General features: G+C 39.8%; 1 protein-coding gene across 5 annotated transcripts in view; it reads right to left on the reverse strand.

Annotated features, from left to right (window-relative positions):
- The window catches only part of RNF112 (ring finger protein 112), a 92,101-nt gene that overhangs the window by 19,436 nt on the left and 46,950 nt on the right, over nucleotides 1–25,715 (reverse strand). For all 5 annotated transcript variants that reach the window (XM_033944374.1, XM_033944370.1, XM_033944371.1 and 2 more), the window contains exons 8-10: nucleotides 23,318–23,404; nucleotides 15,728–15,824; nucleotides 12,180–12,295 (exon numbers count right to left, since the gene is read on the reverse strand). In XM_033944374.1, the coding sequence (XP_033800265.1) occupies nucleotides 12,180–12,295; nucleotides 15,728–15,824; nucleotides 23,318–23,404 (300 nt within the window). The remainder of the gene's footprint in view (nucleotides 1–12,179; nucleotides 12,296–15,727; nucleotides 15,825–23,317; nucleotides 23,405–25,715) is intronic.

The raw sequence follows: 25,715 nt of genomic DNA on the forward strand, positions 1-25,715 counted from the left end.
AACTTTATAGGTGCGATGCTTGACATTCCCATGTTTTGGCCTGCCTCAGAAACCTTGTCTGTAACCTTCGTCACTATGTAATGTAGCACACATCAAAATCACTCCAAAGATGCTTTGGGAGGAGCCAAAGGCTCTGATTGGCTAAAAATCACCACTGGGAGGGGGAAGCCCCGTCATTGCAGCACGTGGTCCTATAGGCAGGAGGGCATGAGCTTCCCTCCTGCCATTTGCTCTTCCAAAGGTAGGGTGGGTTCCGGGAATGTGGGGGAGGGGGGTGCCAGGAATGTTGAGATAATGTGGGGGCGGGGCGGAGATGTCAGGGGAGGTACGAGATATCAGGGAAATGTCAGGATGTGAGGGAGATGTCGGGAGGTGAGGGGGAAGTACAGGATATCATGGGTATGTCGGGGAGGGGTATAGGGTTTTGTGGAGAGAATGACACAGAGACAAATTTGTCCCTGTCCCCGCAGGAACTCAACTTCCTGTCCCTGCGAGTTTTGGCACTGTCCCTATCCCATTCCTGTAAGCTCTGCCTTAACCACACAAGCCTCAAACACTTATGATTATAAAATGTTTGAGGCTTGTACAGATGAGGACAGAGCTTACAGGAATGGGGCAAGGACAGGAAAAGAACTCAATGGGACAGGAAATTGAGTTCCTGTGGGGACAGGGACAAATTTGTCTCTGTGTCATTCTCTAGTTCTGTGGCTCAGCTGATGGGGATTCCTTCTGCCGTGATCAGACAAGGTAGCTTGTGGGTACGTCTACAAAACTTGCTTTTGTATGTTTTTTTGCGTGGATGCTTTTATTTTAGAAAATGGACAAAAAAGGTAGACAGCCTGAGGACCAAAACTTATACAGGTACCTTGCTTATTTTCAAAAATAAAAGACAGACATTTGGCAGCTTTGAAAATGGACATTTTTCCTGCTGTGTTTGTGGACATTTTGCACAGACAGGCACATTTTTGATTATGCCCCTCTATGCCAAGAGCTATTTTCTAGCACAAACGGTGTTTTTATTGAAATCAGATGCGAAGAACACAGTGTTTCTCTAAAATCTCAGCGGTGCCAGCAACCTAGCTTTTTGCACAATTTCAGTCATATGCAGATATCTAGTTTCAAGTTTATTTCAGTTTGATATACTGCTTAAAACAATCCTAAGTGGTTTACATAAAAAAATTAAATCTATAACCTGGGGAGCTAACATGAACAATTACGATAACAAGGGAGACAGTTTGAAGATGATAGGCCTAGGATGCTTATCTCATGCTTGGCAAGTCGATGGCATTCTGTGTGCGTGCTCAATTTCAAGATCTTTCAAGAACTGCAGTTGTAGTACTGAAGGTCTCCTAAAAAGTTATCAAGTTACTATCTTTTCTGCCCTCAGCAGACCAAGAAGTCTGATGTTTTTTCTCCTGGGGCATATTAGCATCTTCGAGATCACATTCCAGAGTCTGTATTCTTTTCACATGGTGTTGCAGGGCCTTGATATTCTCTTCTATAGTCAAGGTTTTCTCTTCTAAGGTTTCCATTCTGGTTTTAAATTACGTAAATTACACTGTGAGGTTCGTTAATTCCTCTTTGATTTCAGCCGTGTCGTCTTTGGTCTCAGACATTAAATCTCACAATGATTTAATTTCATCTAGAATTTCTGAAGCAGTGTTCTCCTTGATTTTATCAGATGACTGATTTGTTGGCGAATGAGGATCCAATTTGTGTCTTTTATCTTCTTTGTTGGTAGCCATCAGTATCACAGATTTAAGGTCAGTAAATCTGGATTGCGTTTGCGCTATATTGTAGGAAGATGATGTTTCTTTATAGGGTTGTGTGAGCCAAAAGCTTAGACTGCCATCTTGTCAGTTTGATAATTATTTCATTAAAGACTTTAAATAAAAAGTCATGCAAAAATTGTAATTGAGTATTCTATTAGCAAGCATTGTGGCTTGGAATGCATGCCTGCCAAACTTGCCTGGTGGTGTGCTGGCATATGTGCAGGAGCTGTTAGCCCATTTTAGGGCTGACTCAACCACTAAGGATTGGTGTTGAAGTTGAGTTCTGTCAAATCCAGGACAAGTTTGTATTCTGTAAGGAGTCCAATTTATGAGGAACTACCAGGACAGATAGAGGTGTCTCCCAGTTTTTAAACAGAGCTTCCTTCATGAGTTTATGAAGGGTATCTTTGATGTAATCCTTAAACTAAACTAAAAGCCATTCCTCATAGTCAAACGCTTCCATGAGCTCTGCACGAGGCTCCTTTTCAGACTCCATTCTAATGTTTTTGAGCTATCTGTCTAATAAATTTAATAAAGGTCAGATTTTCAGGTAGGGATCTGCATCATGGTGAAAGATTGTCTGCAGAAAACTCTAGATCGTCAAAAAAGTGCAATGACAAATCAGATTCAGAGTCCTCGATGTCAGATTTTCTTTTTTTTTTTTTTTAATTTCTTTATTCATTTTATAACTTACATCAAGTGTACAGTAAATATCAAACAATTATAGTACAACATCACTTGAAAATCTACAATATCCTAAAACAAGAAGATTTAACCCCCACCCCCTCCCAAATTCATATACAACTAAAATATGCCACATGAAAATAATATCTTATGTCATTCATATATATATTAATATTGGAAAACCAAGAATCCCACCACCCCAAATCCACATGTGTATTAAAATTGAGAAAAGTGTAAATTATTCATTATAATAATTTAATAATGGTCCCCACACATCCTTAAATTTATTATAATAACCTTTTTGAACTGCCAACGCTCTTTCCATTTTATACACGTGACAAACTGAATTCCACCAGAAACAATAATTCAGCCTTTTACAATCCTTCCAATTATATGTTATTTGTTGGATGGCAACTCCTGTCAATGTCATCAAAAGCTTGTTATTATTAGCAGATATTTGACATTTAGTTCTCATAGACATGCCAAATAAAATTGTGTCATATGACAATGCTACATGATTTTCTAACAAGCAATTTATTTGATCCCAAATAGATTGCCAAAAAGCCTTAATGAATGGACAATAAAACAATAAATGATCTAAAGTTCCAGCTTCGAGATGACAATGCCAACATCTATTAGACTTAGAGCAATCCAATTTTTGTAAACAAACAGGGTTCCAGAGTGTTCTATGCAACAGGAAAAACCATGTTTGCCTCATAGACGCAGACATTGTACATTTCATCCTCCAAGACCAAATAAGTGTCCATTGAGATGCATTAATTTGATGCTTAATCTCAATGCTCCAAATATCTCTAAGTCCAGTCTTTGGTTTCTTATTTAAATAGCCAGATAATAATTTATACCACTGTGCGGCCTGGTGTCCCAGGAAGTCTGTCTGAAAGCATAAGAAATCAGCTTTTCTTGAAAGAAAGCACTGAGACGAGTTTTACGATTGTGATGAAGAACGTCGAGAAGAGGTTGGAGTGCTATGCTCCCTGGATGATGATGGGGTGTCCGAGATTGATGCTTGCAATGACACCGTGGCTGTTGCTCAGACTAGACTGAAGCTGGGAGTGAAGTTGTAGGCATTTGCACAGGGTGCAATTGCAGTAACCCAGCTAGTTCTTGCTGCAGCAATACTTGAAGCTGATCTTGCAGCGATAACGCTGGTACTGATACTGGCAAGGATACACTGGGTGCTGGATAGTTGGTTGTCGAGGTGTCAGGGACTTCGATGCTAAGGCATGCATCTGAGACATCAACTGTAAAGATGGCAATACTCAATTTTTCTCATTTCTCCTATCAATACTGTAGTTCCCCTTTTTTCTCATCTTATTCTTATTTTTTGTTGTTCATTTCTCTTATTACCTTTATGCTTATAATATAGTCATTGTACACCGTATTGATATCATTTTGAAATGTGGTGTATCAAACAGCAATAAAACTTGGAAACAATCTATCTTCAGTGTGTCGATGCTTGGAATGCGTCAATGGAGTGGACGCCTGAGACGATGCTGATGCATGTTTGGTAGAGGAGACATGTTTGTGCTGCTTAGCTTGCTTACAAGGTTCCCCTGAAGCTGGTAAAATTGAAGACAAATAAGTAGATTGAGCTGCCAACACAGCCGGTAACAGTGTTGATGCTGGAGTAGATCAAGGCTGAGTGTCAGGATTGGAGTCTCCAGCTCAATTCTTGAAGTTTTACTGAAAAGTTTTTCAAACTGCAATTTTCTGGCTTTAAGTGATTTCTTCTGCATATGGGAGCAGAGTGTGCAGGAAATACCTCGATAGTCAGAACCTAGATACTGTACAAACCAGTTGTGTGGGTCAGTGCCTGAAATGATCCTATTGCATTAAGTGTACTGTTTGAAGTTGCTAGGTGCCTTGGACATCAATGGAAAAATCACCAAGGTCAAAAGGCTCAATGTCCCGGAGAGGTTGAGTAAAATCCAGGCCAAAAAAGCATCTACGTTTACAGATAGGAAACAGGCTGAAAAAAACTCAAAGGCCTGAAAACCTGAAAATTGGAAGAAAAAAAAAGAAAATTCGATGGTGAACAACTATGCAGCCGGCATCCTGATATCCTGAGGGTTGTTACACCGGGTGCCCACAGCCTGTGCTCAAGCCACTGAGAAACTTAGAAGGCAAGCTGGCTCTCAGGGGAACAAATCCCAAGCCCTGAAGTCATAGAGCACACTGGCTCCTCAGGTCCACCTGAAGGCTTGCCCCGTGGTGCTGCTGTACGGCTCAGCAGAACCCGATACCTTTTCCAGGCAGAGAATCCCCAAGTAAGGGGTCTCAGGGCACCGCCACCTCAGCAAAATGAACTTAAAAACTGAGAAAAAAAAAACTAAGTAAAACGATCAGAAACACCTCTGCATAGTTCACTTGCAGAAGAAAAACTGGAAGGGGACAGTGCTCTGCCTCTATATGAGAGGTTCTCAAAGCTGTAAGTGTTATCACTTCTGCAAGTCCATTTTGTGGGAATGGATTGATCACCATATATACAGACTTTGGAGTAGATGTAATAGAATGCTTAATAGTTTTGATTTTCTCATGCTCAAATGCAGAAAAAATAACTATCTTCTGTTGCTAAAATTCATAATGGAGATAAGGCAAAACAAAAGAATAAAGAAGCAATCTGCCTCAAAAATATAGCAATACAACCAAACAAGAAGAGGCAAACGAGATGTCCTAAAACATCCAAACAGTTACTTTATTATATAATCACATTCTATGGTTTAGTATTTATCATATCTGATGAGTCTTTCTATGAAAGTCAACAGTCTATGAACAAGGACCTATCTTTGTAAGACAGGTCTTCTGAGTAGTCCCAACTAGGATCCCAGTTTCAGCATCTGAAGATGCCTTCTTCAGGGGATTATGAGAACACTGTTGTAGGCAAATGGGTTTTTTACATACATATGGCGGTCCTGCATATCCTCTAACACTACACCACCCACCCTGTGAGACCCTGACGAGCCTCCTAATGGTGCTTAACAGCCTGCGCTTGACCCCTGATTAACAAGTGAGACCACCTCAGGAATTGCCCTGATCTCCAGAGAAACTATGCAGGCTGGCTAACAGGTACCCAGTGGGATCAGCCTGTCAGCTACAGACCAAAGTCTGTGAATTCTCGAGCAGGCAAAGCTTCAGATTTACTCCAAGCACTAAATTACCCAAAAGGGGACAAAATTAGATTGAATTAAAATAATAAAATGGGGAGAGCAGTAGAAACACTCCTGCAGGCATGCATGCTCACTTTATTAGGGAGTACTTTCTGAGTTTATTTGAAGTCTGTGTTGGTGTTTAACTTGCCTGTTGAGTTAATTCTTGAGAAGAACAGTTGGTTTGAGCCTGTTGCTACAGTTGCCTCTACTTCATGTGTATTGGGTGGCTCTACGTGCTTGGGTACTAACTGAAGGTGGAGCTAGAGAGCATAGTGAAATACAACAGAGACAGAGTGAAAAATCTGGAATGGATTCCTTCTGCAGCAGCATGTGGCTATAGGGAAATAACCCTACTGTCTCACGTATTGTACTGGAAAAACATTTAATCCATTTCTACACTGCCATTTTCTTCATGACATTATTGCCATAAATTTGGACTAAAAAGTCCTTGATTTCACTTCCACTCTTGCCAAGTTTAACAAGAAATTTAATGTTTGTTCATTGCTCTAATTCAAGCTCCGACATTCTTGTGATGGCACACAAAAACATGCAACATCAATAATGAATATCACTCAGCAAGACACCACTGCACATCGATATGAACACAGCTGTCAGACACTGATATACCAAGGTTATGAAACCTTACTGAATTGTTTGTACTGTGTAGCCAATATAAATGTGCAGAAGCAAGTTCACAAACTTAAATTGTCAGACCTTGGATGATAAGAATCGAAAGGGAGTAGATAAAACATTCACCTTTTATTGATAAAATTTACAGTTTGAAATGCTACATCGATGATGTATTCGTCTTGTGGACAGGTTCATTTGATGAATTTAAGAACATATACAATTTGGTTTTCTATTTTCCTTTGGACATAGAAATTTTGCAAACACAAAGTGATTTCAGTAGAAAATTCATGAGAAACCTACTCATCGGAATACATTTTTGCCCTATTCAAGTTTTCAACAAAAACCATATAAAAAACAGTTTGCCTTATTCCCAAATGTTAAGAATTAAACACAATTGTGGTGATAGGCATCTTTAAAACAGCAAGAACAGAAGTTGAAAATCAAATTATTAGACAGAAGATACTCAAAAAGGGTTTTAAATAAAGTATACAAATGGACATGCTATAGCAATATAGATTTGCTTTTATATACTAAAGATAAAGATCACACACAGAGTGATGTCCAGACTGGAAGATTAGGTTCTTACCTTGTTAACCTTTTTTCTGTTAGAAGACATGGGATCCAATACTGGAGCTGTTGCTTCCCATTAATCGCAAACTTTGCAGATGGGTGTCACTCAAACTTCAGACTCCTCCCCTTCTGCACTGGAGAACAGCTCAACCTTCAGTTAGTACAAAGTAATTGAACTCTACTGAAACAGAAGAAAAGAGAAAAAGATGCATGGGGAACTTCTCCAGAAACCATATTCTGCTCTGCTCTGTAACTTTTGAAAAGCAACAACGTTCAAAGTTTAACCATAGTGGACACATCAATCTCAAGAGTAGCTAGGAACCAACCTGCTAGGCGAAACTAGGAGGCCCCTAAGGACAAAGGGAATAGCTGCCTGCATATTCCTGTAGTTTTGTTTCTTCTTAATCTCAAAGAAAAGGAGAAGTCCCTTGACAGACACTGGCAGAAATCAGGCGAATCAAAATTCGAACAGGGTGGGGCGTACAGAATCCCATGTCTTCTAACAGAAAGAAGATTAGCAATGTAAGAACCTAATCTTCCATTCTGTAGCAAATACATGGGATTCCATACTGTAGCTGATGTACCAAAGGAGTGGCAAACGTCTAGGGAGGAACAGATGAGCCTGCCCGTAGTACTGAGGACCCAAAAGCGGTGTCCTCTCAAGCCGCCACATCCACTCTACAGAACATCACAAAGGTATGGAGAGTAGACAAGGTGGCTGCTCTACAGATTTCATCAGAAGAAACAGCCCGGGTCTCCGCCAAGGAAGCAGCTATGCCTCTACTCAAATGTGCTGCAATCAAGACAGAGGGCTGTTGACCACAGGCAATGTAGGAAGAAGAAATTACCATATGAATCCATTTGGCAACTGAAGCCTTGGAAGCTGGCTTGCCCCATCTCGAATGAATGGTCAGCTCAAAGAGGTGGTCAGAGTGGTGCAAGCCATTAGTCCTCTCCAGGTAGTGGAGGAGGTCTCTGTGCACATCCAGCCTCTGCAAAATCCTATCCTGCTTGGCCAAGCTGGTGGGTGAAATGCGGATAAGCAGATATCCTGATTGACGTGGAAGGCAAAAATCACCTTTGGCAGAAAGGAAGGTACTGTCTGCAGCGAAACACCGGCCTCGGTAAACTGGAGAAATGGCTCTCTACAGGAGAGAGCTTGTAACTCTGAAATCTATCTCGCTGAAATTATAGCAACCAAGAACATGGTCTTGACTGTAAGATCCAAGCGGGTAGCTGTCAGCCTCAGCATTTTCAGTTGGCCTAACCAATGTCAGCAGAGGCCTATGGGACATTATATCAATCTGACTATGGAATGTTGATGCAGATAGACCCTAAATGCTCCTGCACAGAATTCACATACTTTAAGCATCCAGCCAGACTGGATTGTTTATCAAGAAGATATGCTACTTGAATGGGACAAAGAAGCCAGAGACGAATACCAGGCTTGCAAGTATCACATCTTCCTTATCAATTAAATTAACCATTGTTTCAAACAGTTTACAAATTATAAACAGAAAGATACTGGAAAATACAATAGTTTCTATTTTATTTTATTTTTATTAATCTTTATTAATTTTCAAATCAGTAAAAAGTGCAGAACACTATACATCTAGTAGCCATAACAGTAAGCACTTATTTTCAATCAATACAATTACATAAAGAATAATCCCCCCTACTATTACTTATGCATGTATATATAAACAAAGAATACAACAAAGAAATAACCCTCCCCACCCAACCTCCCACCCTACCCTGGATGTGTATAGAAATTTACTAAAAGTAAAAATAAGAGACAATTATGATGAAGTGATAAAAGACTTCAAGGGGACCCACACCAATTTAAATGCATTACTATGCCCTAATATATCAGCATTCCTCTTTTCATACCTATAGCATAAGCATAAATTTGCCCACCAGAAAGGAAAATTAAGGCAATCATAATTTTTCTAATTGCGAGTAATCATCTGCATGGCTATCCCAGTCATAATAAGCCTTTATATCAGTCCAAAGGGGATTTAAGATTTAATAACGTCCCACATATGACTACATCATAAGTCAACGGAATCGATGACTCCAATATGGTATTAATCTGTCCCCATATCGATTTCCAAAAATTAAGTATTAAAGGACAATAAAACAACAGATGATTCAACGTCCCTATTTCAGTGATGTTAGACTTAGAACTATCTAACTTCTATTCTATTGTCCATTCATTATGAATTTTTGGAAATCAATTTGGGACCAAATTAACTGTTTATTAGATAACCCTGTGGCATTATCATATGATACTGTGCTGTTTGGTATGGCAATGAGAGCAAAAAGTCAGATATCTACAAATAATAACAAATTATTACTTATAATGACTGGGGTTGCCATTCAACAAATTACATATAATTGGAAAAATTGGAATAGATTAAATTATAATTTTTGGTGGAACTCCTTATGTCATATTTATAAAATGGAGAGACTTATTGCAATACATCAGGGTTGTTTCAGGAAATTTCAAGATATTTGGGAGCCATTAACAAAGTATTGTAATGATTAGAAAAATCTTGTTTCCCTTAAATTTATAAGTTCAATTATGGGGTGGGAGGGAGGGTATTTTTATTGTTACATGTTGTATAAGTATTGATTATATGACAGATAAGGGTGGGGAGGGGGGAGATAAGAGAATATTATATGTATCATTGTTGATTATTAAGTGATATATTTATGGTTATTTGTATGGATATGTTATCACACTTATAATAAGTTTAAAAATGAATAAAGATTAAGAAAAAAAAAAAAAGAACTATCTAACTTCTACAATTGAACTGGGGTCCAAAAAGTCCTATGCAACATGAAAAAACAAGTTTGTTTCATTGATGCCGACGCTGTACATCTCATTCTCCAAGACCAGATTCATGGCCATTGAGTAGCAGAAATTTGTTGCTTAATCTCAATGGTTTTTTATTCATAAATTAATTTATACCACTTGGTGGCCTGATGTCCTAGGAAATCAGCCTGGAAGCATAAGCATGGCAAGCTATACTGATTTTTGAGATTTTGCCAATCAGGGAACCCTTTCTATTTTAGTTTCTATTTTAGAATAAGATTCCAATCTATAAAAGCCTCCTCACTGCAACACCCCACTCTCTCTCTGGAACATCACCCCCCACCCTCTCTCTACCTCTCTCTCTTTCTTTGTCCTCACAGCACCTATTCAGGAAGTTGTCTTTTCTCTCTCATTCACAAGAGCACAGAAGCAGTCCCTGAATCCACTCTATATTTGTAAAGCTTATGTCTATTTCTGTCTGTCCATTTGTAACCCAGTAAAGCTTATGTATCTTTCCAAAGATTGCCTTTCTGTAATATTAAGCCTATTTCTACATTATATTCTTTATGTAATAACTTCTGGCTGTGCTTGTCATTTGATTTTACTTCCTACTGAATCTTCAACGAGGGTATCAAACCCGAGACCTGGCGGATTGTAAGGCCGCCTTTGTTTCAACATTACCCCTCCAAAACCTTACATTTTGGGGGCTAAACCTTACAGTAGTGTCTGACTGGGGCTCATATGGAGCGCGCGAGAGACCCTTGAGAACAATGTTCAGATTCCAAGACAGAAACGGTCTATATAGCGGGGAACACAATCTGAGCGCCCCCTCAGGAACCGTGTGATGTCTGGGTGAGACACGAGTGACCGCATATCTCTCCGAGCCCTAAAGCATGAGAGGCTGGCCACTTGCACTTTGAGAGACAAGACCCTTCTCCAGACTGGCCTGCAGAAATGCTAGAATCACCGGGATGGGAGCCCTCTTAGGCTCCACCTGTTCCTTAGCAAACCATAACTGGAAAGCCTTCCAGGTCTTTGCATAAGCCACAAACATTGGCTTATTTGCTCTCAGGAGAGTTGCAACAACTACCTCCGAATAACTCTTACGATTTAGGGCTATACACTCAAGAGCCATGCCATAAGACCAAAGCACTCCATAGGAACTTACCCCTGGCTGAGGAGACCAGGATGAACTGGCAGCCTGAGAGATCTGCCTCTCTGGAGGCGTATCAGATCCATATACCAAGTAGTAGATTAAAAACAAACTGGAGAAAATATTTCTTCACACATGTATTTAAGCTCAGGAATTCCTTGCCAGAGAATGTGGTGAAATCAGTTAGCTTAGCAGGGTTTTAAAAAAGTTTGGATAATTTCCTAAAAGAAAAGTCTAGGCCATTATTGAGGTGGCTTGGGGAAATCCACTGCTTATTCCTAGGATAAGCAGCATACAATCCATTTTACTACTTGGGATCTAGTTAGGTACTTGGGACCTGGGTTGGCCACTGTTGGAAACAGGATATTAGGCTTGATGGACCTTTAGTATGTCTCTGAAATTATTTAAAAAAAAAAAAAAAAAAAATTAGTAGAAAATACCAGAAAAATGTGTTTCTCTGAGCAGAAAAAAATGAAACTGGACAACAGCTGACTCCAGGGACTCAACTGTTGAAACACAAAAAGCATACTAGAAAGAATGCTGCATATCCACAGTACTAAAGGCCCTTTTTATAAAGCCACAGTACAGATGCTGCCATGGTAAATGCATCAAGGCCCAAAGGACTGAATAGGCTTCAGTGCAGCTACCACAGCTTTCTAAGAGGGGCTCTATTTGGAGGAAAATAAAACCAGAAAAAACAACACACATATAGGACAACAACAATAAACATAAGACAAAGGGCTCCTTTTACAAAGCTGCGCTAGGACCTTAATGCATGGAATAGCGCGCGCTAAAATGCCGCACACACTAGCCGCTACTGCTTCCTTTGGAGCAGTCTGTAGATTACCGGCTAGCACGCGCTATTCCGGTGCGTGCGTTAAAACCACTGGTGTGGCTTTCTAAAAGGAGTCCAAAGTAAAACATAAAACCAACAATCCATCAGATCTAATATGCTGGCTCTGTTCAATAAAAGTAGTAATATTTACAGTAATACGATGAATAGCAGTTTTACATATACTTTAAAGATGTCACAGAACATGCTGAAAAAAACAAATATTAAATGCCTATCCTAAATCAATAAGGAAGAGTTTTAAGTGAAATGCTTTGTGGATAATCTACAGCGCTGCATGCATCTGGCAGCACTATAGAAATGATAAGTAGTAGTAGTAATCTGAAAGCAATTTTTTCAAAGATTAATTTTTTTTAATTTATTGGTTGTTTCCCCTCTTTTTTAACAGTATATATTGTTGCTGTGTTTGGATTTTTCAGTTTTTAATGTAATACCTGAAATAAAGTTTTTGGGGTTGTGTTAACAATGAAAGAATTTACAGCAGAAGCAGTAAGCCAAGAATTTCAGAGAAGACTATAAACTTACTCCATACCTTAATCCTTTTTGCTAACTGTTCAAGTGTGAGTGTATTTTGATCACCATCCTCCTTGGTGTATTTCAAAGCAGAATTAAGACTACTATACATCTTACCAAGATCTTCCGCGATATCTGAAGTGGGATAGAAAAGAGGTTCAGAGAGGTTTCTAGTTCCAGCAGCAGCCACATTTAAAAGACAAAATCATCACACTTTGGCCCATATTTTAGTATTAATTCCAGGGGCTCCTTTTACAAAGGTGCGCTAGCGGTTTTAGCACACGCGCTAGACGCTACCGCCGCCTTTTAAGTAAGTGGTAATTTTTTGGTTAGCGTGCGCTAATCTTATGCGTGTGCTAAAAACGCTAGCGCACCTTTGTAAAAGGAGTCCCATGTGTAAATAGTGGCATGTAGATTGGCCATATCTTCAAATAGCAATTTTAGAAAACTACTATATTCTCATGGAAATCCAAATCACACACAGATTTAAGAGGATGAGGTTTGGATGGGTCCAAAACAGATGCATATGCTCCAAAGGAGAAGTTCCTTTGTTGGCTTTTATATCTGCTCTGAGGCACGCACAAGTGGTAGCTTAAGGCACAAATACAAAGTCTGACAGAACTCTAGACAGCAAAAAAGCACCCCCTTTCCCTCAACCTTGCCCAATTATGTCTCCAGCAACCACTTTTCCTCTCCTAGAACCCTCCCAACAGCATAACTAGCTTCCATCTATCTCCCACCAACACACCAAGACTGCTTGCCCTGGATTGGTAGCATGGAATGTTGCTACTCCTTGGGTTTTGGCCAGGTACTAGGGACCTGGAATGGCCACCGTGAGAACGGGCTTCTGGCCTTGATGGACCATTGGTCTGACCCAGTAAGGCTATTCTTATGTTCTTACCACTAGGAATCAAAGGTATCCTCAAACCTAAGCACCTGATCAAATAGGACAGACTGGGAATCATGGCTGATGAAAAATAAAAATTGGGGGGGGGGGGGGGGGGGAGGGGGAGGGAAGAGAGATTGATGATGCTGTGCAGCATAGAAGAGGGGGCTTGGAACCAGGCTATAGAACATAGAAACATGATGCCAGATAAAGGCCAAATAGCTCAGCCAGTCTGCCCATCCACAGTATCCACTATCTCCTTCTTTCCATAGGAGATCCAACTTGCCTGTCCCACACATTCTTTAATTCAGACACAGTCTTTGTCTCTACCACCTCTACCAGGAGACTATTCCACCTGAGCCTATCACCTCTTAACTTCATCCCATGCCTCTCACCCTGGAGTTTCCTTTCAAATGAAAGAACCTAGTCTCATGCCTATTTATACACATAGGTATTTAAACATCTCTATCATATCTCCTCTTTCCCGCCTTTCCTCCAAAGTATACATATTGAGATCTTTAAATCTGTCCCCATAAGCCTTATGATGAAGACCACGCACCATTTTAATAGACTTCCTCTGGACTGACTCCATCCTTTTTATAGCTTTTTGAAGGTGCGGTCTCCAGCATTATACATAATATTCTAAATGAAGTCTCACCAGAGTCATATAAAGAGGCATCAATATCTCCTTTTTCCTACTGGCCATACCTCTCCCTATGCACCCTAGCATCCTTCTAGCTTTTGCCATCACCGAGGGAGTTAATGGTACTGTTGGTAGTGCAAGGTGTCTAAGCATTGGTGACCTCGATGTAGAGACATGCCTCAGAGGAGACACTTCCTGCAGAGATGGAGAGCGAGAGAGCTCGTGTCATTTGGCATGCATTGACTTACTCGATGCTGGAGATGCCGATGATGTGTGGTAAGATGGTGAGGCACGGGATTGTTTCTTAGCCTGTTTGCCAGATCGTGTTGGCATTGGTACTGTGGAAGCCGACGTTGAATGATGTGTTGATGGCGTTGATGGCTGTTTTTAAGTTGGATTGGCATGTAACTCAGAACTTGTAGATTTTAAGGTTCTTGCTGCTTACCTCTACTCCCAGTTGACAAAAGGGCCAACTGTACCTATCAGTGTTTCCTCTAAGGTACATGCACAACCACACACTGTTCTTAATATGGCCATGTATCATTCCTAAATCTGCTACAGGAGAAGTGTAGGAGTGCATGCCACTGGAAATATTGCTCAATGAAATAAAATGAAGCCAAACCTGCCTTCTTAAGTACGAGTCATACTTAAGTTGGGCATCTGTAACTTGGGGACTGCCTGTACTACAAATGAAAATAAAAGAAAGGAAGTAGAAAAATACACTGGGAAGGCACAAAAGTTAGAAAAAATAGCATGATAGGAAAGACTCCAAAGTCACATATCTTCTTAGCTCCTTGGAAAACTAAGAAATTATGGTCCTGTGAGCTGACGCCGGGTAGGAAGGCACTCGCACAAGTATGGTACTGGAAGTCTCAAGACTTCTAAAGAAGTTAAAGTTAGCAATCTCCATACCGGGCTCCGTGGATGATGTAGCCCACGTGTGAAAATATGCTTCCTGCTTGTCCTGGGATAAATGACAGCAACTACACATGTAGATGCCAATTTTGCAATCTGTGGTGTAGTTTATGGCACTTATACCATATGGTACAGCCCTTCCCCTTGATCCTAAGCCTCCAGTTCCACCCCGCACAGCACTGTACCCCACCTAAAAAGTGTCAACATATCAACCTTCCATCACCATACCTCAAGAGGCAGTAGCAAATTCAGCTGTACTATCAGCAATCTTTATAGTATATAGTTAATGAAAGTGCACTAGCTGTTCTGGAAAGCCATCCTTCCACCTGCCCAGTCCCACATCAGGCTGCTAACATGGGATTTTTAACACAGGGGCTCTCTAATGCAGTAGACAGTGCTATTGTCTTACAGCTGAAAAACTGTGTTAGCTTAACTTAATGCAGCTTGGTCACAGGGTCCGTAAGTTAAAAAGAATAAATCAATAAAAAAAACTATTATTATTATTAACAACTTTATTTTTTTATGTATATTATGCTGCTTGTGGACTTCTGTCACAGCCCCAGCATGCCAGGAATCATCTGTTATTAAACTGGGACTTAACTCGTATAATAAATCTTCAAATCTGATGAACTCCTTAATCATCTATTATTCTCCTAGATTGTAATTGCTCTTCTCTTTGTACTGAGGACACATACGACAACACACACACTACAAAAACCAAATGCAGGGATGGAATCAAGAGTTGATTATCATGATGGCAAATAAAAGCCAAATGGCCCATCCAGCGATAATCCACTGCTTGAAAAGATGACTGCATTCAATAATTGTTTAAACATGAAAATATTTAATCTTTATGATAATCATTTGGAAATGCTTTAAAAAAACAAACCCCTTTCCAGTTCCCAAGGACACATCTTGGAAAACCAGCATCACAGTCAATGTATTAAATACATGGATCAGTGACTGGTTGGAAGGGGTTTCTGATCTTTTGGTACATTGTCTTTGATAGCATTTTACAGCTGAACCAACTGGATAGTAGAAGTTGTGTGACATTTTTGGCTTGTCCCTTCATGGGCAATTTCTAAACAGGCACAAAATCATAAAAATTTGCAATATGATTTACCTTGTGTGTCCTCTACACGAGAGGGCAGGAGACAACAGCGAGATTTGTACTTCAACATCTCCAGAGTCCTTGGGTACTTAGAACACATTTGCAGTTTCTATAAACAGAACAAAAGAGAATTTCACAACTCTGTATTTGGTGTGTCTCAAGATATCTCATCCTCTTCTGCCTTCTCTCTGTCCCAAGACACCATTCCCTTTATTAGGAACATAGAAACATGATAGCAGATAAAGGCCAAATGGCCCATCTAGTCTGCCTATTTGCAGCATCCACTATCTCCTCCTCTCCCTAAGAAATCCCACAAGCCTATCCCATGCTTTCTTGAATTCAGACAGTGTCTTTGTCTCCACCCCCTCTATCAGGAGACTATTCTATGCATCTACCATCCTTTCTGTAAAGAAGTATTTCCTTAGATTACTCCTGAGTCTATCACCTCTTAACTTCATCCCATGACCTCTCTCTCTGAACCTTCCTTTCAACTGAAAGTGGCCTTATCCCTATTTATGCTACATAGGTATCATATCTCCCCCTCTCCCGCCTTTCCTCCAAAGTATACATACTGAGATCTTCAAGTCTGTCCCCAAATGCATTATGACGAAGATCACCGAAAATTGTATTGTTCTATTTACTGATTTCTTTCTCTGTCCAAGCCCTTTGGCCTCCCCATTCCTTTTGCTCTTCTAACTTCTGTCATTTAAGCTCAATAGTTCATCTACCTTCCTTTACCTTATGTTCATTTCACTTCACTTTCTTCTATGTCCTAACCCAAAATTTGGTTACTGTCCACAGTCAGTTTTGTTTTAGCACAGGCCTTTCAATCTGGAATGACCTACTAGGCTAAATTGCTTATCTCAGTTACAATTTATTTAAACTTTCTATACCACCCTTGCTGGTGAGCAGAACTGAGAAGTGTATAATCTATTGAAAGAACAGGAAAGGAATTACAATATATGATAGGACAGCAAAACCATGCACACAAAGAGATAAGGAGACAGGTTTTCACAAACCACTTAAGTGTACTCCTTAAATGGGAGTGTCTAAGCATCCAGTACCAGGAAAGAAACACCAAAATTGTGGAAACACTTCAAGCTTATCGAGATTGCAGAACTTTATTCAATTGTTGCTCCAGTTACTTATTTTAATCTTCAACGTATGATATTTACAAGCATACTTTGTTTATAAACATTACTGTTAATATTTGCATAGTAATTTTGTTTATTTTGTGGTTAGTAATGACTTTACTAACTTTACTTTACTCAATCACTATTATGGTTAGTGATATGACTTCAAAAAGGTCTTGTTTCTTTTGATATGTATTGCTTTGATTTTGAGCGCATACAGTATATAGCAAGCTCTTTGTGTGTTTGATTTTGATGCTCTGATGTTGTCACAACTTGTAGGTGTTCTCTAAAGGCCCGTTGTGCAATATGATAAAATTTTAATTGCTATTTTTCATTAATTGCCTTGAATTGTGCTGCAACTAAATACACTAAAATTATAGCTGTATGCTAAATTTTTCAGAAGAGGCTTGACTGGTTGCCAAAAATAAAAAGCAACAGCCATAACCTTAAGAAAAAGAGGCTACAGTTATTGAGAAATTACAGCCAAAATTGGTCAAGGTGTGTCATCGGCCAGGGTACTGAAACTGCAAGCACTTTGAAGAAACTAGAAGCATCAAAATCAAGGCTAGAAGGGGCCAGAAAAAGATTACAACACCTTAGACTGATTGAAAGATATCAAGAATGGTTTTACAGACTCAGAAATTAAAACTGCTGCTGACATCAATAAGTCACCGGCTGAAACAGGAGTATTAAAAATGGTCTGAGAGACATTTGGAGCATTGAGATCAAGCACCAAATTTCTGCATCTCAATGGCCACTAATTTGGTCTTGGAGAATGAGATGTACAGTGTCAGCATCTATGAGACTAATTTTTGTTTACATAGAGTGTTTTGGACCCCTGTTCGTTTACAAAAATTGGATAGTTCTAAGTCAAATAGATGCTGGCACTGTAATCTGGATCCTGGGACATTAGATCATCTAATTTATTATTGTCCCTATATTAAGATATTTTGGAATTCAATTTGGTCTCAAGTAAATGCACTATTGGAAAATCATGTGGCACTCTCTTATGATACAGTGTTATTTGGCATGATGATGAGGAAAAAGAGTAAAATATCACCAGAGAATAACAAGCTTTTATTAATTATGACAGGGGTAGCCATCCAACATATAGCCAACAATTGGAAAAAAATCACAGAAACCTTAATTATACATTTTGGTGGAATACATTATGCCATATATATAAAATGGAACGAGCAATAGCAGTACAAAGAGGGACATATGCTAAATTTATAAAAATTTGGGGGCCATTGGCAAAATGTTGTACTGAATAGACATCACTTCTTCTCTTCTCTTTTTCTTTTTTTTCTTCCTTGGCACACAAAAAAGGGGGGGGAGTTGGAAATAATTTTACGTAATATGTTATAATATGATTTATAATATGTGTGTATTTTATTGAAATATATGATGAATGTTGGGTGGTAGGGGGGGTTATTGCTTCACTAGATTTTATGTATAGATATCAAAGTGATATTGTGGAATAATTTATTGTAATATTATTTTTTGTGCACTTGTTGTTCAAATTGAAAATGAATAAAGAATTATGAAAAAAAAAAGGAGTATCAAGCTGGACAGTTCGCTGGAGACTGGTGAAAGCAAGCCTGCGAGAAAGAAAGCCCTTCCTCAGCGCAGTTCAGCATCGTAAACATTTGAACTGGGCTACCATTTTGACTTTGCCCATTTTTTTCTTGATCCGTTGTTTCACCATGGCTCTCATGCTATCATATCTTCCCCTTTTGAAGTTTAAAGTTGTGGTTGAGGTTTTTGTACTTTTCCTCTTCCCGACATCAACTTCAGACTCGATGTCGGGAAGGGGAAAAGTACAAAAACCTCAACCACAACTTTAAACTTCAAAAGGGGAAGATATGATAGCATGAGAGCCATGGTGAAACAACAGATCAAGAAAAAAATGGGCAAAGTCAAAACGGTAGAACAGGCATGGTCCCTTCTGAAAAATACTATCACGGAAGCACAAAGCCTCTACATTCCGAGGATATCCAAAGCAAAGAAAACCAAAGGCAAAAGAGAGCCGGCGTGGCTTATTAAAGAGGTGAAGGAAGCCATAAAAGAAAAGAAGGACTCCTTCAAAGCATGGAAACGCACGAAAACAATCGAAACTTGGAACATACACAAGGGTGATCAGAAGAAGTGTCACAGGGCAGTGAGGGATGCCAAAAAGGACTATGAGGAGAAAATAGCGCAGGAGGACAAAAACTTCAAGCCCTTCTTCAAGTACGTGAAAGGGAGAAAACCCGCAAATGAGGCGGTGGGACCGCTGGGCGACCAGGGAAGGAAAGGGTACATCAAGGAAGACAAACAAATCGCAGACAGACTAAATTCATTCTTTGCGTCTGTCTTTACAAAGGAAGACACTGCAACAGTGAAAGTGAAGCAGTGAAAGTGTTCAAAGGAGTAACAGAGGACATCCTTACCACAGTAGACGTGGACTTGGACCAGATATACCGCCAGATCGACAAACTCAAAAGCAACAAATCCCCTGGACCGGATGGAATTCATCCGAGAGTCTTGAAAGAGCTAAAAGTGGAAATCGGAGAACTATTCCAAAAACTTGCCAATCTGTCAATCAAAACAGGGCAGATACCAGACGACTGGAAGATAGCGAACGTCACGCCAATATTCAAAAAAGGATCAAGAGGAGTACCGGGCAACTATAGACCTGCGAGTCTCACGTCGGTCCCTGGGAAGATGGTTGAGGCGCAGATCAAGGATAACATAACCCGGCACCTAGACACATACGACCTGATGAAAGCCAGTCAACATGGATTCAGGAAAGGGAAATCATGCTTGACGAACCTACTTCAATTTTTTGAGACAGTGAACAGACAAATTGATAATGGAGAACCGGTGGATATTATATACTTGGATTTTCAGAAAACGTTCGACAAAGTTCCACATGTAAGATTCCTCAGGAAACTGCAGGGCCATGGAATAGAAGGAGATATACTAAGATGGATAGGCAAATGGTTGGAGAACAGAAGGCAGAGAGTGGGCATAAATGGGAAGTTCTCGGACTGGGAAAATGTGACTAGCGGTGTGCCCCAGGGCTCAGTACTTGGGCCCATCTTATTTAATATCTTCATCAATGACCTAGAGGATGGAACATCCAGTGAGATCATCAAATTTGCAGATGACACAAAGCTATGCCGGGCCATCAAATCGCAGAAGGACAGTGAAGAACTCCAGAGTGACTTGAGCCGATTGGAGAATTGGGCAGATAAATGACAGATGAAGTTTAATGTGGAAAAATGCAAAGTGATGCACTTAGGCAGAAAAAATAAGGAACACAAGTATAGTATGTCAGGTGCAACTCTGGGAAAATCTGAACAGGAAAAGGACCTGGGAGTATTAATCGATAGGACACTGAAGCCGTTGGTGCAATGTGCGGCGGCAGCGAAGAACGCGAATAGAATGCTAGGCATGATAAAGAAGGGAATCACGAGTAAATCGGAGAAAGTCATAATGCCGCTTTATAGAGCGATGGTCAGACCACACTTGGAATACTGCGTCCAGCATTGGTCTCCATACCTAAAGAAGGATATCATACTGCTAGAGAGGGTGCAGAGACGAGCAACAAAGCTGGTGAAAGGTATGGAGAACCTGGATTACGAGGAAAGACTTAAGAGACTGGGGTTGTTCTCCCTTGAGAAAAGGAGACTACAAGGGGATATGATCGAGACATTCAAAATACTGAAAGGAATCAACAAAATAGAGCAGGAAAAAACATTATTTACAATGTCCAATGTGGCACGGACAAGAGGACATGGGCTGAAGCTAAGGGGGGACAAGTTCAAGACAAATATCAGGAAGTTCTGCTTCACGCAACGAGTGGTGGACACCTGGAATGCTCTCCCAGAAGAGGTAATTGCGGAATCCACCATTCTAGGATTTAAGGTAAATTAGATGTACATCTCCTTATGAGTGGCATGAAGTAACATGGGTAGGAGTAGGCTAGATGCTCTTTTCTTTACGAGAAGCTTGGAGCGATATGGGGACCAAAACTATGCCAGGGTTCACCTGGCGGGGCCTCCGCGTGTGCGGATCGCCGGACTTGATGGACCTAGGGTCTGTTCCGGAGATGGCACTTCTTATGTTCTTAAGAGCATGCCAGCTGGACCACAAAGCAGTGGAAGCAATGAGACCTGAATCTCCATATTTGGCAGTGATGCTGTCTGCTATATTTGTCGGTGACTGGGCAAGGACTAGTTGCCAGAGTGTATTACTGCCACTATGAAGCATCCTCCGAGAGTGATGGTATGGGGCTGCATGTCCAGAGATATTGTGAGTCAATTGCTGGTGCTTGATGGAGTGATAAAATGTTGACAAATACATAAAGGAGGTCCCTTCAGTCCAGGATCCTGCCCTCAGCCAGCAACATCTTTGGTGCCAGTCAACCATTGGTGTGGGTGTTGCATCTTGAGTTGGGGGTTCTTCAGGTTGGGTTCTATACATTGAAAACTTCTGGGGTCAAGTGGGGGAACTGGGATGTTTTAGCGGTTGGTGTGTTTTGAGAGAGCGGTTTGGAGTTTTCTGCCTCTCGTTGTTTCCTTCTTCCTGTTCATAATGTGGTCTTTATATTATTATTACTATGTTCTCTGCTGTTGATGCATCTGTTTACATCTGATCCTACTGTATTTCACTTGTTTCTCTGGTTGACCTCAATAATAAAAATGATTAAAAAACAAACAAAAAAAAAAAACATTCATTTTTCAACAGGATGGCGCCCCATGTTACACAGCTAAGAAATTCCTCACCTAGTTCAACAAGAACAAGGTTGAGTTGCTGGACTGACCAGGAAACAGCCCAGATCTCAACTCCATTCAGAACCTCTGGGCCATATTAAAGAGAGCAGTAGTGGCAAAGCAACCATCCAACAAACATGAGCTGAAAGCAGCAATAATCAACTCCTGGTTCCATATAATAACATCTGATCTCCAAAGACTTGTGTCCAACATGCCAAGAAAATGTGAGGCAGTAATCAAGGCTAAGGGATATCAAATGCACTACTAGTGAGACTGATGAAGTCATCAGATAACTGGACAAATTATCATTATTAGCTTGGGTAGCTTATGAACAGCATGTGCACAATATTATGCTGGTCTTGTTAAGTGATTACACAGTTTCTATTATTAGTTGAAAATTTAAGCATTAAATACAATTATGATGTTATAGCCATGTTTTTTTTAAAATAATGCCTAAAATGCTAGGCGTTTCCACAATTTTAGCCACTAGTGTAATTTTACTTGTCAAAACACTGGCTGAAAGAGCCAGGTCTTAATGGCATTTTTTAATTCCTTGAGAAAAGCTAAACTATGAATATAAACAGTGCTTAATGGCACCGAACTCCTAGGTGCTGCTTGGCAGTTGTTGATCCGCTAGGCGCCATTTACAGAATTGCCGCTAGGTGCTGATGTAGGCGCCTAACCTAGGCATCATTTATAGAATTTCTCCAAAAATGCCAAAAACTGGTCTTAGGGATATTTGGAGCATTGAGATTAAGCATCAAATTCCTGAGTCTCAATGGTCACGAATTTGGACTTGGAGGATGAGATGTACAGTGTCAGCATCTATGAGACAAACTTGTTTTTTTCTTTTACATAGAGCTTTTTGGACCCCAGTTCGATTACAAAAGATAGATAGCTCTAAGTCTAATAGATGTTGGAATTATGGTCTAGAAGCAGGGACTCTAGATCATTTATTATTCTATTGTCCATTTATCTTGGTCTTTTGAAAATCAATTTGGGGCCAAATAAATTGATTATTGGAAAACCTGGTTGCATTATTGTATGATACTGTTTTATTTGGCATGTCAATGAGAGAAAAGAGCCAAATTTCATCTAAGAACAATAGGCTTCTATTGATTATGATAGGGGTCGCCATACAACAAATCACAAGTAATTGGAAAAATTGGAAAAGACTTAATTACAGTTTTTGGTGGAACTCGTTGTGTCACATATATAAAATGGAAAGAACAATAGCCACACATAAAGGGAATTTTAATAAATTTCAAGATGTTTGGGGGCCTTTAACAAATTATTGTAATGAATAGATACCATTTTTCCCTTAATAGTACAAGTGCAAGATTTGGGGGGGGGGTAGTTTTTTGGTCTTTTATTAATTGTATGGAATGGCAGGAAAGAATTTATTATATGGTATTTGTGTTTTATTTTTGTTATGAAAGGGATGGGAGGGAGGAGATAAGCTTTATAAATTGGATTATTGCAGAATATTAAGTGTTGTATCCAAGTTAAAATGTTGTTACTTTTTGATGCACTTATGGTAAGTTCTAAAAATGAATAAAGATTATTAAAAAAAAAAAAAAAGAATTTCTCCAAAAATGCGCTCGTTTCAGACTTGGGAGCAACAGGCAATGATTGTTTAAAGTCTGGCCTGCTAAAAGAACGGCGATGGCACTGCAAAGAAATCAAACTCCCATCAGCCTGTTGTATACCTGCATTATGTCCCTTAGGAATTCCTGACCTCCTTCTAGACCATAGGTGGTAGAAAATCCACAGTCTTGCACTAGGATATCCAAATGCTGGAATAGATCAAGCAAGACATGACAAAATTTAAATACATGGAAGTCTAAACAACTGTCCTATTGCAAAGGTAATTTTGCAAAAAAACTGCAACTCACCATAGAGTATCTGTGGTAAATTCTTAGGGCTCCTTTTACAAAGCTGCGATAGCAGTTTTAGCGCACGCGCTAGACACTAACACCAGCATTGAGCTGGCGTTAGTTCTAGCCGTGTAGTGCGGGTTTAGCGCACACTAAAATTCTGCGCACGCTAAAAACTCTATCGCAGCTTTGTAAAAGGAGCCCTTAGTTTAGTAATCTATTAAAACTTTTTTTTATTGCAATGAATGTCAAGTGCTCATATAGTGACAACATCGTTGGATAAAGAAGGCAACTTCACATGATTTTCTACATGTCATGGACAGAACACTTATGTATTTGAGAGCGTAAAAATTAAGCCAGAAGAACAAGGGGGTATTTGGGGTTTTTTTTACCAATAATTTATAAAAGCTGCAAACAATTTGACCTTTTAAATACATTTTTAATTTTCAACTACATTTACCCAAAGATCTGTAATATAATATGAAATCAAATCAGTGGCTTTCAGATCAGGTACCAGTTCATTTGGTAGGCAGTGGTTGGTTCACTTTTAAATATATAAATACATGCATATACAATATATGGATTTAACTCATGCTTTTCCAGTGATAAGGTGAAACACATTAAGATCTGATAAACTGTAAGCCCTTCAGGGGCAAGGAAGTACCTAGGTTTGTATCTGAGACAATAGAGAGTTATCTGTCTTGCCCAAAATCACAAGGAATATCAGTAAGATCTGAACCCTGGCTTCCTTGGTTCTTAGTCTGCTGCACTAGCCAACAGGCTACCAATCAAGACAATTCTTGTTTCATATTTACCATGTTGAAGTACCAGTCCCTCCCTGCAATAGAGAGAGCACTGGAATCAATGTTTCTCTGATTATCTTTAACACCTGGATGAATAATAATAAAGCTTTTAATAGGAGTTGCTGCAGTACATTGTGGACTGAATTCTATATATTGCACCTACATAATTGGCACTTTAAAAGTGCCATAAGAACATAACAACATAAGAATTGCCATACTGGGACAGACAAAAGGTCCATCAAGCCCACTATCCTGTTTCCAACAGTGGCCAACCCAGGTCCCAAGTATCCAGCTAGATCCTAAGTAGCAAGATTCTATGCTGCCTATCCTAGGAATAAGCAGTGGATTTCCCCAAGTCATCTCAATAATGGCCTATGGACTTCTCTTTTAGGAAATTATTCAAACCTTTTTTAAACCCCACTAAGCTAACTGATTTCACCACATTCTCCGGCAACAGATTCCAGAGTTAAATTACACGTTGTGTGAAGAAATATTTGCCTCCAGTTTGTTTTAAAGCTACTACTTATCGCATGTCCCCTAGTCCTTGTAATTTTGGAACGAGTGAACAAGAAATTCACATCTACCCTTTTCACTCCATTTATTATTTTATAGACCTCTATCATATCACTCCTGAGCCGTCTTTTCTCCAAGCTGAAGAGCCCTAGCCGCTTTAGCCTTTCCTCATAAGGAAGGCGACCCATCCCTTTTATCATTTTTGTCACCCTTCTCTGTCCCTTTTCTTTTTTTATGTTGAATCAATTTTTATTATCAAATAACAGAGGACAAACCAACAGGCAAGAACCACAATAACAAAAGAGAACAATCAGATACATAATATCAGATCCAACAATCCCACCCAAACCACCCCTACCCCAAACCCCCTAGTCTGAAGCAAGAAATAACTGTAGTGCAGTAGGCTTGGACTCAGATAACCCACTGCCAAAGACAAAGAGTGAACTCCAACACTGAAAAAGAGAGAAGAAAGAGAGAAAAAGAAAGAAAAGAAAAGGGGGGAAAGATAAGTATACCTGGTGCCCCCTCAAAGATGAAAACAAGCCCGGGTCTTAGAGAGAGTTACAATGAATTCAGAATGTCACTTCGAGCCCGTGGTGATAATGAAAAAAGGTAAGAATCCCAGATCTGAAGAAATTGTCGCTTTCTTCGCAGGCTATAAGACGCATCCTTCCGTTCCAGCAGCAGCAGAGCATGCAAACGATTCCTCCAAGCCCAAAAAGAGGGCAAAGTATCTCCAATCCAAACAGATAGAATCACCTTCTTCCCCAAGACTCCCACCCGTCTCATAAACTGCCGCTGACCCAAATCAGATAAACAGAAGGCCTCATACTTATCCAGCAAGAGACCAGCTGCCGAAAAGGGAAGCGTATTACCTAAAACACGCTCCACATAAGATAAAACCTGCCTCCAAA

The sequence above is a fragment of the Geotrypetes seraphini genome, chromosome 5 (assembly GCF_902459505.1).
Source record: "Geotrypetes seraphini chromosome 5, aGeoSer1.1, whole genome shotgun sequence".
NCBI lineage: Eukaryota > Metazoa > Chordata > Amphibia > Gymnophiona > Dermophiidae > Geotrypetes > Geotrypetes seraphini.